Raw genomic sequence first — 14,346 nt, forward strand, 5'->3', positions numbered from 1 at the left:
CCAGGTCACTGTGACTTTTCATTAAGAAGATATGGCCATATATGGCAAAAACTTGTCCGGCTCATAACTTGAAAACTATTAGACCTAGAATCACCAAAATTGGTCAACTAATGCATCTTAGGTAGAAGATGTGTCGCATCCTACTTTAAGGTCACTGTGACATTTAATTAAGGTGATATAAAAAATGTTTTAATGGGTACAATCTATACTGTTAACAATATGTGACGGGCGTATCATGTGCCGTGGCGGTGCACTTTTTATGCTCCTAGAATACTAGTTTTAAAGGCACATAGTTTCATTTATGTCTGCGAAAATGTGAATATACAACAAGAGAGAACACTCTCACACATCCTATAAATGATACAAAATAGAGAGTAGGATAGACACTAACCTATGTACATGTGAAGACGTCAGATATGAAATCAGGCGGCGGAGAGAAGGAATCAGCCCCTGTTGAAGGATCACTGTCATCATGAGCCCCATCTCTTGATCCCCTGTCTGTGAACATGACAATATCATGTTTGTTGATGCGTGTGTTTGTGTGTCCATTTAGCAATGTCATAGTCATAGACTTATACGTTGACCTTAAACTTATTCAAAATTTTATCACTGAATTGTGAACTGTTAGTGAGAGGAAAGGTAAAGATAATGAACAGTGATCAACCTCATAACTCCTATAAGCAATACAAAATAGATAGTTGGGCAAACACGCCCCTGGACACACCAGAGGTGGGATCAGGTGCCTAGGATGAGTAAGCACCCCCTGTCCACCGGTCACACCCGCCGTGAGCCCTACATCCTGATCAGGTAAACAGAGTTATCCGTTGTCAAAGTCAGTGTCCCAAGAAGGTTCTCAAATTGATGTAGTCAATGTAGAAAGTTATGTTCAGCAGTGTCATGATTAATGACCTTGACATTAATGGTGACTCACATTGAAAGCTTTCTAAATTAGGTGTGACAAAAGCCATTTTCGACTCAGAATTGTAATTTCTTTTGGTTGGTTGGTTGTCCATTGTTTAACGTCCCACTTGAGAATGGTTCAATCATATGCAGATGTCACCATTGGCGGTGTAGGGCTGCAAAATTAATGCATATGCTCGGCGCTTACAGCCTTTGAACAGGAAGGGATATTTATAGTGCCACACCTGCTGTGACACGAGTCCTCAGTTTTTGCGGTGTTTTTCGAAGAACCGACCCATTTCGTCGCCTCTTATGACAAGCAAGGGGTAGTAAGGTGCAAGTAAAAAAAATTCACAGTACTAACTTAAGGTAGTTAGAGAGGTAAAGTGTAGTAAAATTTATTTGCAAAATGCTGGGTGATGTCAAAGATTTCTAGAATTCAAATTTGAGTGTATTTTTCGGTAACAACGATTGATCGATGTACAAACACCAGAATAATTCGTAACTTCCCCAACAAGATTAACAAAGATACATGTTTCATCTTTTGGTTTTGCACAAACTATCTTTCGCTTGCGCCACATAGCTGGTTACATAAGATTTATTTTATCATTCTAAATGCCTTTGCACATTAGGGTCGATTTCAAGGTCTTAATATATTAATATAAAAAATATCGTAGCGCATACTATATAGATGTATATAATATCAAGGAAAGTAATATGTAATCATTTACAAGCCTTTGACAAATAGATTAAACATAAATATCTATAAATCTTGAATGGGGAAATAAATAGCGATAAGATATGACATTTTCCGCACGATATATACACTATATAGCTTTACATTTTGACGTACGTTTTTAATTTGACGTCATCTAATGTGAAGTGGTTACGCACATCACTGTGATTTGTCAAGGGAAGCCTCACGTAATCTGCGCATATGCTTTCCTCTATCAGCATAGTAACAATGAATAAATTACATATATGGTCGTATAACACAGAGTGGAACTTTGTTACGAATTTTTAGACTTAATGTTGATAAACGGTATTGTAACATTGCAGGAAATAAAAAACTGTTCAATTGAAAATCAATCATACATTAACAATGTATCAGATTAGGTAACAAAAACTGGAAAACACAGACCATGTATATATATATACACACCATCCTTTGCTATGAACAGCCTCTTAGTAAAATAAAATCAGACCGAGCAGAAGCTTTGTGTTAATCAATCCCGATTCCCCCCATAAGATCAGATCAAGTAGAAATTTCGTTTTAATGTAAGATATTAGTAATGGTGTACTAATTGATATACTACAAGATACAGTATTTGTATCCATTACTAATGATCTTCTACATGTAGTTCCAGGAAAAGTACGGGATCTAACAGTAGTACGGAAACCTAACACCTACCGAGCAGCTCTAGTCCAATGGAAAGTCCCCTTACTTAGGGACCAGAATGGGATCCTTGTAAATTACAGGTTCATCAACTCTGGGGTAATTAAAACAGCTAACATCCTTTGATATTTTCAATGTATTTAAAAGATTCATATTTCTACATTTTATGTATCTTCCTTCATACATGTACATATGTATAAATTAATTTGAAAAAAGAGTTTAAATGAAAGATTATCATGTAGCTATAATGCAGTTTTAAAATGGTTCAATGTTTATTCTAGTCAACAGATAAATTTGTTCCTGTGGATACTAATGAGCTGTTTATTACAGAAGAAGAGATCGTTGTTGTTCCTGAAATGACATACTCCATAGAGGTATGTGTACATTGCAATGGAGCGAACTCACAGCTCTTTCAATGCATTTGCAAGCAATGATTAAAACATTTCTATAAGCTCTTATCCTATTTAGTAGACGCATGGAGGAACATGGCGGCGCAAAACATTGAACTGTAATTTCTTCTTCACTTCGTGTAACTTTATTTTTGAGGAAGATGCTACTTTGTTTCAAAATGTTTGGGCTAGATTGTTCATATAGATCTGCACAGAACATATTTTATGTGCCTTAGTTAATATGACTTGCCAAGTAGCGTTTGCTTGATACTTGATAAAAGCAGTGAAAACATGACAGTGATGTGAATTGAAACAAATGTCATTTATTTTGAAAATGACGAAGGTATATAACAGAAAGCTAGTGGGGGTCAGAATGAGTCGAAAACAAAAATGCAAGAACATATGTATCACATAGGTATGATTATGCAATCTAACCCCCTACAACACATAATGAAATATCGAAATAAAGCTACCTGCAATCAAATAAGGTGGGTTTTACAAAATAAAACAGGCCACAATCCAGATTCTATTGGAAATCTTGTATGCTGGGGATTTTCACTGACATATGGGATATTTAGGAAGTGGTGTTTATTCATAAATATGCATAAATACAAAAATATCAGAAATATACATTTAAAACAATACATTTTGTAAAATAATTGCATGATACATGATACATCCTTAGACGAATTTGGCTCCACATTTTGGCACTCTATTTTTCCCTAGAATAGCTCTTAAAGTTTATTGTTATTTACGATTTCAAACAATTCGGTTAAGCATCACTGAAGAGATATTATTTGTCGAAATGCGCATCTGGTGCATCAAAATTGGTACCGTATAAGTTTTACATTGTGTGTTGTACATAAGGTAAAGGAAAGGGAAACTAAATAGATCGGGTTGATTAACGTGAAAACAGTATTCATTTCTTTCCTAAAAGTTTTCACTTTACCAAAACGTTAATATGAAAGGTGAAAATAACGAAGTGATCAATCTCATGTAACGAAATAAGACACAAATTTTTCATCCTTCTCATCGAATGAATATGAATTTTACAGATATATGCTATTAATAGTGACGATACCATCGGTGAAAAAGAAACGTTCATATATTCTGCAGAATCTGGTCGTAAGTAAAACCTGTTGTTTAATCGAAGCAAAATAACATATATCTTGTCTTAGTTATATTAAGTTTGAAATAACTAGCTCTGAGGCCAAAATGCTGGGATAATCAAGCTGCAGTAACCGAATACCAATTTTTATTTGCATGCTAAAAATCACAAGATTCACAAACACAACCTGTTAGCTGGTAGTAAGTTACATCTTTTGTCCGATTGAAGGAAATTAATGTCTTTTATTTTGTTTCAAGTTTACAATCTTTGGCTATGGAGTAAAATGCTGAGATTGATGATCTACAGTAACTGTAAATCAGCTTTGATTCGCTCTACAGCCCAGTAGCTAAGTACTTCGTTACTAGCATGAAAATACAGATGTATACTATATTTAATTGCTGGGATAATATTTAGAAAATCATTTCAAAATTAAGGATTATATCTCCCTAATGCATAGCTCTGATCCTTAGACGAATTTGGCTCCAGTTTTTGGCACTATAGTTTTCCCTGTAGCTCTTACAAGTTTATTTTTATTTCGAATTTCCAAAATTTCGTCTTCAGCATCACTGAAGAGACATTTTTGTTGAAATGCGCATCGAGTGCATCAAAGTTGGTACCGTATAAGTTTTACATTATGACCCCTGGGTCGAGGCCTCTGCTAGTGGACTGTTAGTCCCCGAGGGTCTCTACAGCCCAGTAGCTAAATATTTCGTTACTAGCATGAAAATACTGATGTATACTACATGTAATTGCTGGGATAAAATTTAGAAATTCATTTCAAAATTAAGTATTATATCTCACTCATGCATAGCTCTGATCCTTGGACAAATTTGGCTCCATTTTTTGGCACTATAGTTTTCCTTTTAGCTCTTGCAAGTTTATTTTTATTTCGAATTTCCAAAATTTCGGTTGAGCATCACTGAAGAGACATTTTTTGCCGAAATGCGCATCTGGTGCATCAAAATGGGTACCGTATAAGTTTTACATCCTAGAAAAAACCCCACAAGATTTATGAACTTCGTGAATGTTTGTCACCAAGAAGTAGTTATTATGCTTATACATATTTTATGACTATATTCTAAAGAGAGCAAAATTGTTTTACTGTGTCATAAAAGTTTTGAGGCTTTTGTTTACAACTAATGAAAGTAGGATTAAGATTTAACTTCAGGGGTTCACAAATTGCAATCGATGTGTTCACTTCGTCTGTCACCTAATATGTGAACAAATGTTATGTGTACTTTTACAACAAAGGAAAATACATAAAAGTAAAAATACATAAAGGTAAGAAAGAGAATATTGACAAAATGTCACGAAATAACTCACCCTTTGTCTCGATATTTTATCGCACATTTCAACACAGAAAGGTTTGTTATTTACGCAGAAAATACGCAATTATTTTATTTAAGATCTTGTGTAGTACATGTACTATGTTCGGAAAACATGTGCAGTCACGTTACTTTAAAAAATGAATTTCGAAGTAGAAATACCTTTTTTTTAATATAGTATAACTTTTACAATTTACATACTTTGGTTTGAAATCAGCGACATCTCTTATATCAAATTCAAGATAGATGGATTTAAAGCGTGTTCAAAATTCAATTATTAATTGACTTGATTAAAATGAGTCAACGTATAAACTGGTTGGATGATATGAGAACAGACTGTAATGATGAGTAACCTCTTAGAAATTTTTTTAAAAATCAAATGGGTTTAAGTTCATTGATGTTCAGTGAAAGTTGAAAATTAATACAGCAACAACAACAAATGAAATTTAGCTTAAAATCTTCAACACAACAAACATTGATCATACATTATAACGTTCCCTAATTACTCGATCACCTAATTACATGTAAATCAGGTCTAGGCAATACGGGATATCGGAACTAGAAAATTTTGGAACTCTTTGAAAAAGAAGTTGCGAAAATTAAGCATTACTTGGACAACTCTTGTGTACAAAATAGTGACGCTAAAGATGACTCATTTCTGGTACAAAAATATCTACCGGGTTTGAAGGTTATTTTGCAGAATGTTGTAAGTGATTGCCCTAGTACAAAAAACATGAGTTATTGGATTAACTTTCTGGTGTTTGGAAGCAAAGATAAAAAAGTTTATTTCCTCTATGTACGTATGTGGATATTTACTTAATGAGATTTATTTTCTCGAAAGAATAAAACAACCGACCGCTATGAAAAGATATAAATAATCTCAATTTATGCATCGATCTCCCGATACGTACATACAGTGTTCAACATGTAGCCCTCTCCCCCTCACTTCTATCCCCCCCCCCCCCCGTTTGTTTGACATGTAACGTACTGATCGCGTTATTATCATAATTATACAATGTGTGTTATTTAGTACATGCAAAGGTCGATTAATTAGCTGGTCACTTGTTAAAATGGCGAGAAGAAGTAGTAGTAATGCAAATATTGAACTCGTACATGTACTGAAGAATACCCCACCCCCTTTTAAGCTTACGATTTTGGGGTTTGGGCAGAATTGCTTTTCTTGCTAAGATTTTTTCTAAATATGCAATGGCACCTTTTTTTCCGTTTGCACCCCACCCCTCAACTTTCAAAATCGACGCTTAACTATGCCTGAACTCACTATATCTTACACTAATTTTTGATAACTAAGTGCTTGTCTATTGAAAGTTGCCTAAGTTAACGCAGAAAATGTGATATCGTTGGGCGTGCTAAATATTAAAATCACGACGGAATTGGAGACGAAATAATGGTTCCGATATTCCGTATCCATTGCTTTAATAATCAATTTTTAATACTACGCATGGAGACCCTGAAACATACAAGAAGTAATATAAATTTTTTCTCTTCATTTAGTGAAACAGGATCCACAGTCAACGTCGCCCGTGGGAGTCATCGTAGGTAGTATTGCTGGAGTGATAATCGTAATCACAGCTCTTGTGATTGCCATCTTTATATGGAGGAGAAAACGGAGGTACATTGTAACGTATTACTTACGAATAAGTTCAGAAGTTAAGGACACTTGATACAAACAAGATAAAATGGATGCGTGGTTTGATATATAATTTAGCATAGTTTGGTTTTAATAAGTACAAAGGTAAAATTCCTAGAACTAAGGAACTTATAAATTTTGTATGATGTTCGAAGGTTAAAATATATTACCGCTACCTATATAACCCTATACAAAATTTCCCCACTGAATTGGATTTAATTTAGAAACCATGGAAAAAATTTGCATTCCTGTTACTACAAAACGATAATTCTAGTTTTCATTTTCAAAATTTTTTAGCAGAGTGTTTGTTTCAAGTGTCGTTAAGACCCATTTTCCAAATGTATTTGAATAACAATAAATTGCATTGCTCATGATAAATCATGTTTATATCCACAGCCTTTTCATTATTTAAATCCATAATATGCATAATGTAAATAGTTTTCAGAAGTTTCTTGTTGCTACTGTATTGAAAGAAAACCGTAAAATCACGTGATTTGAGATTGTATCATTTATTGACCGAAACAATAACAAAACAAAAACAGTAGCACATACCATATTTTACATATCCCAAATGTTGATAAAAATTTATAGGTGGTCATATGATGAATATTTGAATTTAAAACAAAGATTTTTCCGAAGCTTGATCTTGTTGCTACAAGACCGAAAGAAAAACCTGAAGCCCCAAGCGATGTGAGAGTATGTCATTTATTGATCAAATCAATGTCAAATCTAAAGCAGAATTAACATATACCAAATGTTGATCAAAATTATTAGCTGGCATAGGGTCATATGATGAAGATTTGACATTCAAAACATTATGTTGCAAATCAATGCTTATCCCACCTATTGCTATATAATGGTTAACTGTTTGTGCAACAAGAAGATGACGTTAGGAAAAAGGCCCAAAAAGCATGCTTGTATGACTCATGCAGAGTCACCAAAGGAAAAGACATTACCTACGTAGTAATACATATCAATTGAAAAGCTACACTAAAGGGAATGCATCTGCAGCTAAAATAAAAGTACGAAATAGGCATTAATTACCTAATTTAAATTGAACAAATGCAATTATCATTTACATACAAGCAACCATATACTGACCTTTATTCATTTTGGAATCCACCAACAAGACTAAGGGGTATATACTAAGTGAGCTAAAACTAGATTACCATTCGTGGAGACAGAAATATATGACATTTTATAGACCATGAATCATTACTTTATGGATTTTACATGAACAGCCATATGACCACCTCAAACTTGTCATTTTTACGAAAGCCCAAAGGGGAAATTTGAGATTTGGAATTCTAATTTCGAAATTGAAATCCAAATTATCTAATGGAAATGTAGGTTATGGTATTTATCTGTTAAGGTTTAAAGTCACATGCATGTACACTTGAAATAGGACAGAAAGCAAGTCTAATATATATGTACAGTGATTCTTAGTATTTCATATATAAAACTACGCATTTACATTATACATATGTGCAAACATATAGTAGACGTTAGGGATTCGGTGCACCATGTCTGTTTTGTTGAAATTAAGCTATGTTTTCTACTAAACAAAGGATCATCGGCAGCAATTGCTGGGTTTATACTTCTAATATATTTACCATACTTGGAAACCTCTCTTTTTTATTTTATTATGTTATGATATACTTCAGGTGTGTCCAGGGGTCTGTGTTTACCTTACTCCCTGTTTTGTATTGTTTTTAGGAGTTATGAGATTGATCACTGTTCGTTATCTTCACCTTTCATACTGTATGCTTAGCATGCAGACAGGCCCGTAGAGAGCGGGAGAGGGGACAGAAAACGTGTTACGGGTGCAGAATATTTAAATCTGCAATTTATGTGAACCAGGTCAAGTAATGACGAACATACCTCATAATATAACTTAAATTGAAATAGTAAATGGAGCCTATTAATTAACCGTTGATATCCTCTAACAATTGATTCTAGTTTGATATTCTTTCAGTCAAGGCTTTTAATTACTCAGTAGGTTAGGTATCAGTATCATCACTTTTTATAATCCAGCCACTGGAAGTTCACCGGCGACACTTTTATAATGTCTCCGTGTAAGAGTATTTTTTGTTTTTAATTAATATTTCCTTAAATTTTGTTTTCATTTTATTTCATTTCATTCTATTTCTTTATTTTAATTATGAAGTATATAAGGTATCAGCTATATAAGGAGCATAGGGACTTTAACGGATGTCATAGGTTAAGGATATCTATATGTGAACAATGGAGGGAATTCGAACCATGGATAATATTTCTCTCTGATCAATGTTGTATCTTTTACATTATTTATGTTTCATGAAGCTTATCTACATGTGTCATCACCACGGAATGCTAATTCATCCACGTTTAAAGATACCTATCCCACTGATTCATAATATTTCAACATAAATTGGAGAGGAATACTTATCTATGATTCGAATTTCCCCCATTGCTTACATATAGGTTTATAATGCAATATCCTTGACTCAAACGCCCATAAAAACACTTAACGGGTGGGGGAAATATTTGGTCAAACCTTCAAGCGGGTGGTTCATTCCCAGTTGCTTTTCAGACCCCCTTTTGAAATTGCCGACTACGGGTCTATTTAAATACACAATAATGATTACCGGCATTTACATAATGATTTTTCCTTCAAAGTTAACGCTTACATACTTAGATATTGTATTGAAATGTGACATTAACGGCAAACTGCCAACAACTGTATGATAAACGGGATGATTTAAGCTTCTCCATCGTCACCTTCCCATATTTATGTAGCAATATTCCATTTTCACCTGCATATGGTGTTTATATCTCTCAACTGATTCTATATACAAGGGCTTGTTCTGCTTATGACCAGTTTTTGAATTGAAGCAAGCTACTGACAAACAAGTTGATGATACAATATTTTCAACAGTCTCGATTGAAGTCAGCATTTCGCAAATACTATGGTCGTTATAACGAACTAGTTCGTCAATACAACTTATCTTTGGGTCAAATGCTGTCTGACGTGTTTCATACCGATTGTTAGGCCGTTCGTGGCACACTGAGTTTGACTACGGATAACTCCGTTTACCTGATCAGGATATAGGGCTCACGGCGGGTGTGACCGATCGACAGGGGATGCTTACTCCTCTTAGGCATCTGATCTCACCTCTGGTGTGTTCAGGGGTCCGTGTTTGCCCAACTATCTATTTTGTATTGCTTATAGGAGTTATGAGATTGATCACTGTTCGTTATCTTCACCTTCATGTAAAATATATGTTTTAGAATATAATCATTCCAACAAAAATATGTAGTGTACGGTGGTGTCAGCAGTTGATTTCTTCATATAACCTCCAGTTCCATCTTAATTTAAGGTGTATTATTAGGTATATTTGTCATTATTTGACCGTGTTCAAATAGAGGATATAGTTAGGTTTGCTGGAACCCCCGTTTGTCTATGGACCTGACTGCCTATAATACACGTGACACGATTTATGTAAAAACTTTGTTATTAGTCCGAAGTCACATTGCAGATCTAGAGATGTTTTGTTTCCATTAAATCATAACAGAAAATGTGTTAATATGTAAAAGTTTATCATTGATCTATATTAAAAGATGTAAGATAAATACAGAAACAAATTGGCTGGGAGACATCCTCATCTTGACTAGAAATGCAATATATAAAAGTATTACGCAATATTTAACGTTTCCCAGCCACAGGTCTGTTACAAACCACATATGCGATAATTTAGAATGTCAATTTTACTGAAAACAAAGGAGGTGCAGAAAATCCTAACAAATAAATGTTTGTGTTATTGTTTGTTCAATGAGAGATTGCTATACCGATAATTGTGTGATTATAGCTAGAAAACGTAGCTGAAGTTTTACAAAACACAGAGGTGCACCGTATCCCTATCGTCTACTGTGAACAAGTAAATGCGTAGTTTTAAATGATAGAAACTTTTCTGTCACATTTCAAATTCATGTTCGGTAACCTCAAAACCCTAATCGTACAATAAAGATAGCGATCATTTACATTGATGAGTTTGATTAAGAATGAATTGTTGCTTTTATATCATATATTGTGACCAAATTTTTTGATTGGTTAATTCGGATATTCAATTTCGACAGTCGAATTCCAAATCTTGAAATTCGAATTTCGCATTTTGAATCTTGAATGTTGAATAAGCCATCTGAGCTTTCGTACACTTTTGTCGCTAATACATTTTTGCCAGATCATAACTAAATTGGAGTACAATGTACATCCGAATGCTGACCTCATGTGTGTCATATCCCAGTCCATAAAATTCTGTTAATATTTTCATCATGACTAGAATATATTCAGCATGAGCATCCAAATGCTGACCGCTTGAAACTTGTTCTTTCTCAATCCATAATCAATGGGTCTCCAAACCAAGGCAAAAATTCGATTCACAAGATCAGCCACATGCTAACCTCATAGAATCATATTTGTTTTACGTCTATAAACCTAAATTTAGTTTTCATATTATAACTTTAGACAAAACATCGTGGCAACTGTCGTTAAATTATGGATTGTGAATATTTGACCGAATGTAAAATCCATGTATATTGATTACAGTGAATCAAAACAAGATTCCAAAACATATGCAGATTTGACACTATACGACCGAGGCAGCAGGTAAGAATCAATGATGTTCAATCTCTTAATCAGAGCGTCTACGCACAGGTTTTCCTGGGAAAATGTTTGAATACATGTACTGATTCGATACGCATGAGCTTGTTATGCGTATGGTCAGTTTTTCAATTAAGGCAAGCTACTGACAAACAAGTCGATGGTACAGAAGTTTCAACAGTCTCGATTAAATTCAGCCTTTCGCAAATTATATTGTTGTTATAACGATGTAGTTTGCCAATACCACCTATCATTGGGTAAAATGCATCTGACGTGTTTTATACCGATTGTTAGACCGTTCTTGGCACACTGATTTTGACTACGGATAACTCCGTTTACCTGATCAGGATATAGGGCTCACGACGGGTGTGACCGGTCGACAGGGGATGTTTACTCTTCCTAGGCACCTGATCCCACTTCTGGTGTGTCCAGGGGTCCGTGTTTGCCCAACTATCTATTTTGTATTGCTTATAGGAGTTATGAGATTGACCACTGTTCGTGATCTTCACTTTTCATGTATACGTTTATTAATGTTCCAACCAAACCCATTAACACGAGTAAGGTTCCTAATTCAAGTATCTCCATTCTTTGTATGTGTGTATTTTCAAATGTTTACTTCTCAAGTGATACGGAGGAAACGTCAAGGAGAGGAAGACATGTAATATACATTTACCAAAGTTGCAGACGTGTTTCAAGACCCCATAGTCTTAATGATATGATGAAAGAAAGCATTTTATTTCAAATCTTTTCTCCAATGTCCATGCTGTGAAGAACCATCAATTATATCAATTTAATGTACATTTAGAAAACAATGAGTAATTTCATTCAATTACGTTTCTTTCCAGCAATATCGGGGAAGGCGCCTCGAATGTATTGCGTTCACCGGACATACAAATTTATATAAATAAACATTTCCAATCATTGCATAAATCATTGATAAGTGATTAATAACATATCTTATACTTTTTGTGGGGAGATCTGATCAATTATAGCAAACATGTATTGAAAAAAAAATGAATATTTGTTTTATGGGCGAATGTTGATTTGAAATAAAAATGAAGGTTATCACAGTACATTCGAGATTGGTTTCCCCCTTCCCGGAAAGATCCGAGAATGTGCGATTGTTACAAATTCGTGCAGATGCACTGTACATAGCCACTTCAATCACTAATATCATTATCAAATCCATGTTTTTAGTGACCAGACATATTCGGCCTTGGATCAACGTACTCGGATACAAAGAGAAAAGTAAGTATGATAATTACTTACCGGTAGGTTTACATGGTATTGAATCATTTACTAAACTTACTTGGATACACTTATCTTGTAATGTTCTATGTTTGTTATAGACCGATAACTTCACAATCATTTGTGGACCATGTTCTTGATCTGATGAAAGATAGCAGGCTAAAAATTTGTAACGAATTTTCTGTGAGTAGCGTTTTGTAGAACAAACTGTTTTAACTACAGAATATATTCCACTTACATGTTAATAATGACTATTGAATTAAATCAAAAATAATCGTGTATGATATGAAATAATATACAACACTCATACATGTACATGTCATTGTGAAGGAACTACTTCAGTCAAAGGAAACAGCAGCTACAACAAAAGCAAATTCGAAGATGAATACAAACAGAAACAGAGGGAGTGTAATACCCTGTAAGTTCTATAATAATATTGATGTTCATGTATGTGTCTCAAAAGAAAATTGTGTTGTTTTACAACGCTGATTGAGATTTTTAAGAGAAACTGAACTAATATTTCAGATGATTTTAATCGCGTACAGCTCCAAGAGAAGAGGGATGGCTCAGACTATATCAATGCAAGCTTTGTTTTGGTACGTGACTTTAATCAGTTACAAACTTGTGTTGTACTTGAAACAAGCCTAGGGTAGATTTTGCAACAGTTGGTGTTAGAACTAAAACTTCCATGTTGAAAGATTGATGGTTGTTTAATTGTCAATTACAGAAGAAGTTTATATTGATGAATGATGTAGAGGGACTACTTAAATATTTTGTTAGGTCACCTGGGTAAACTCAGGTGACCTATTGCAATTGGTTGTCGTGCGTTGTGTGTTAACAATTTAACATTTTTAACTTCTTCTTAATAACTACCAGTTCAATTCTTTTCAAATTTGGTATGAATCATCATTGGGACAAGGGGGACATAAATTGTAAATTTCAGGACTCCAGCATCCCTGGGGCCCTAGGGGTGGGGCAAGAACTGCCCAGAATTTACCAATTTTCAATAATCCTCTTCGCAAGAACCACACACATGTAAAAATAAAAACAACTAAATGCATGGTGATGGTTACAGCCTTGTACATAGTTTATATTTTCACATAAAACACAGTTCAATTTTGCAACAGTTCACAATATATCTTTAATGAAAATACGATGTTGAAAGAATGATTGCTTTAGATGAGAGGCTGTTTAATTTTCAATTACGTACAGAAGTTCATGGTCATGAATGCCGTATGATATATGAATCAAATCGAGAGAGATTCATCTATGGTACGACACAATGTATTTAATTTATGCTCTGAATTTGTTCAAAATACATAACACCTGGCTTTACTAAAGAGAAGTTTTATATCATTCTATGATTATTTAAAATTAGAGTGAGTTTGATATTGAGATAAAAAAAACATACAGACAAATTTTTTTTTAACGAAGAATAAACCTTGCAACTAATTATTGTTGTGTTATAAGTATCAAAATGTAAGATTGCATGTGATTTGTTCGTCACTGGTGGGTTTCTAAAGAGATTAATGGAGTATATCACAATCAAATTATAGACGTATTTCAAAGGAACAGGAAAGAAATATCGACATGATGTAGAGATGCGAAATTCACAATTAAAAGCTACATGTCACGACAGTCTATGACAAAAACCTGTCTGTTTTTATGTAATGCATTTGCAAAATTTAGCAAA

The 14,346-nt window shown here is 34.1% G+C and overlaps 2 protein-coding genes across 3 annotated transcripts in view; one reads left to right on the plus strand and one right to left on the minus strand.

Moving 5' to 3' along the window:
- LOC125673160 (titin-like) overlaps positions 1 to 14,346 on the plus strand; it is a 268,458-nt gene that overhangs the window by 239,014 nt on the left and 15,098 nt on the right. For both annotated transcript variants that reach the window (XM_056160692.1, XM_056160693.1), the window contains exons 24-32: positions 2,262 to 2,395; positions 2,578 to 2,670; positions 3,741 to 3,810; positions 6,631 to 6,748; positions 11,352 to 11,411; positions 12,603 to 12,653; positions 12,755 to 12,836; positions 12,984 to 13,071; positions 13,179 to 13,249. In XM_056160692.1, coding sequence (XP_056016667.1) covers positions 2,262 to 2,395; positions 2,578 to 2,670; positions 3,741 to 3,810; positions 6,631 to 6,748; positions 11,352 to 11,411; positions 12,603 to 12,653; positions 12,755 to 12,836; positions 12,984 to 13,071; positions 13,179 to 13,249 — 767 coding nt within the window. The remainder of the gene's footprint in view (positions 1 to 2,261; positions 2,396 to 2,577; positions 2,671 to 3,740; positions 3,811 to 6,630; positions 6,749 to 11,351; positions 11,412 to 12,602; positions 12,654 to 12,754; positions 12,837 to 12,983; positions 13,072 to 13,178; positions 13,250 to 14,346) is intronic.
- LOC125673175 (uncharacterized) overlaps positions 1 to 14,346 on the minus strand; it is a 333,899-nt gene that overhangs the window by 113,753 nt on the left and 205,800 nt on the right. The window lies entirely within an intron of this gene.

The sequence above is a fragment of the Ostrea edulis genome, chromosome 3 (assembly GCF_947568905.1).
Source record: "Ostrea edulis chromosome 3, xbOstEdul1.1, whole genome shotgun sequence".
NCBI lineage: Eukaryota > Metazoa > Mollusca > Bivalvia > Ostreida > Ostreidae > Ostrea > Ostrea edulis.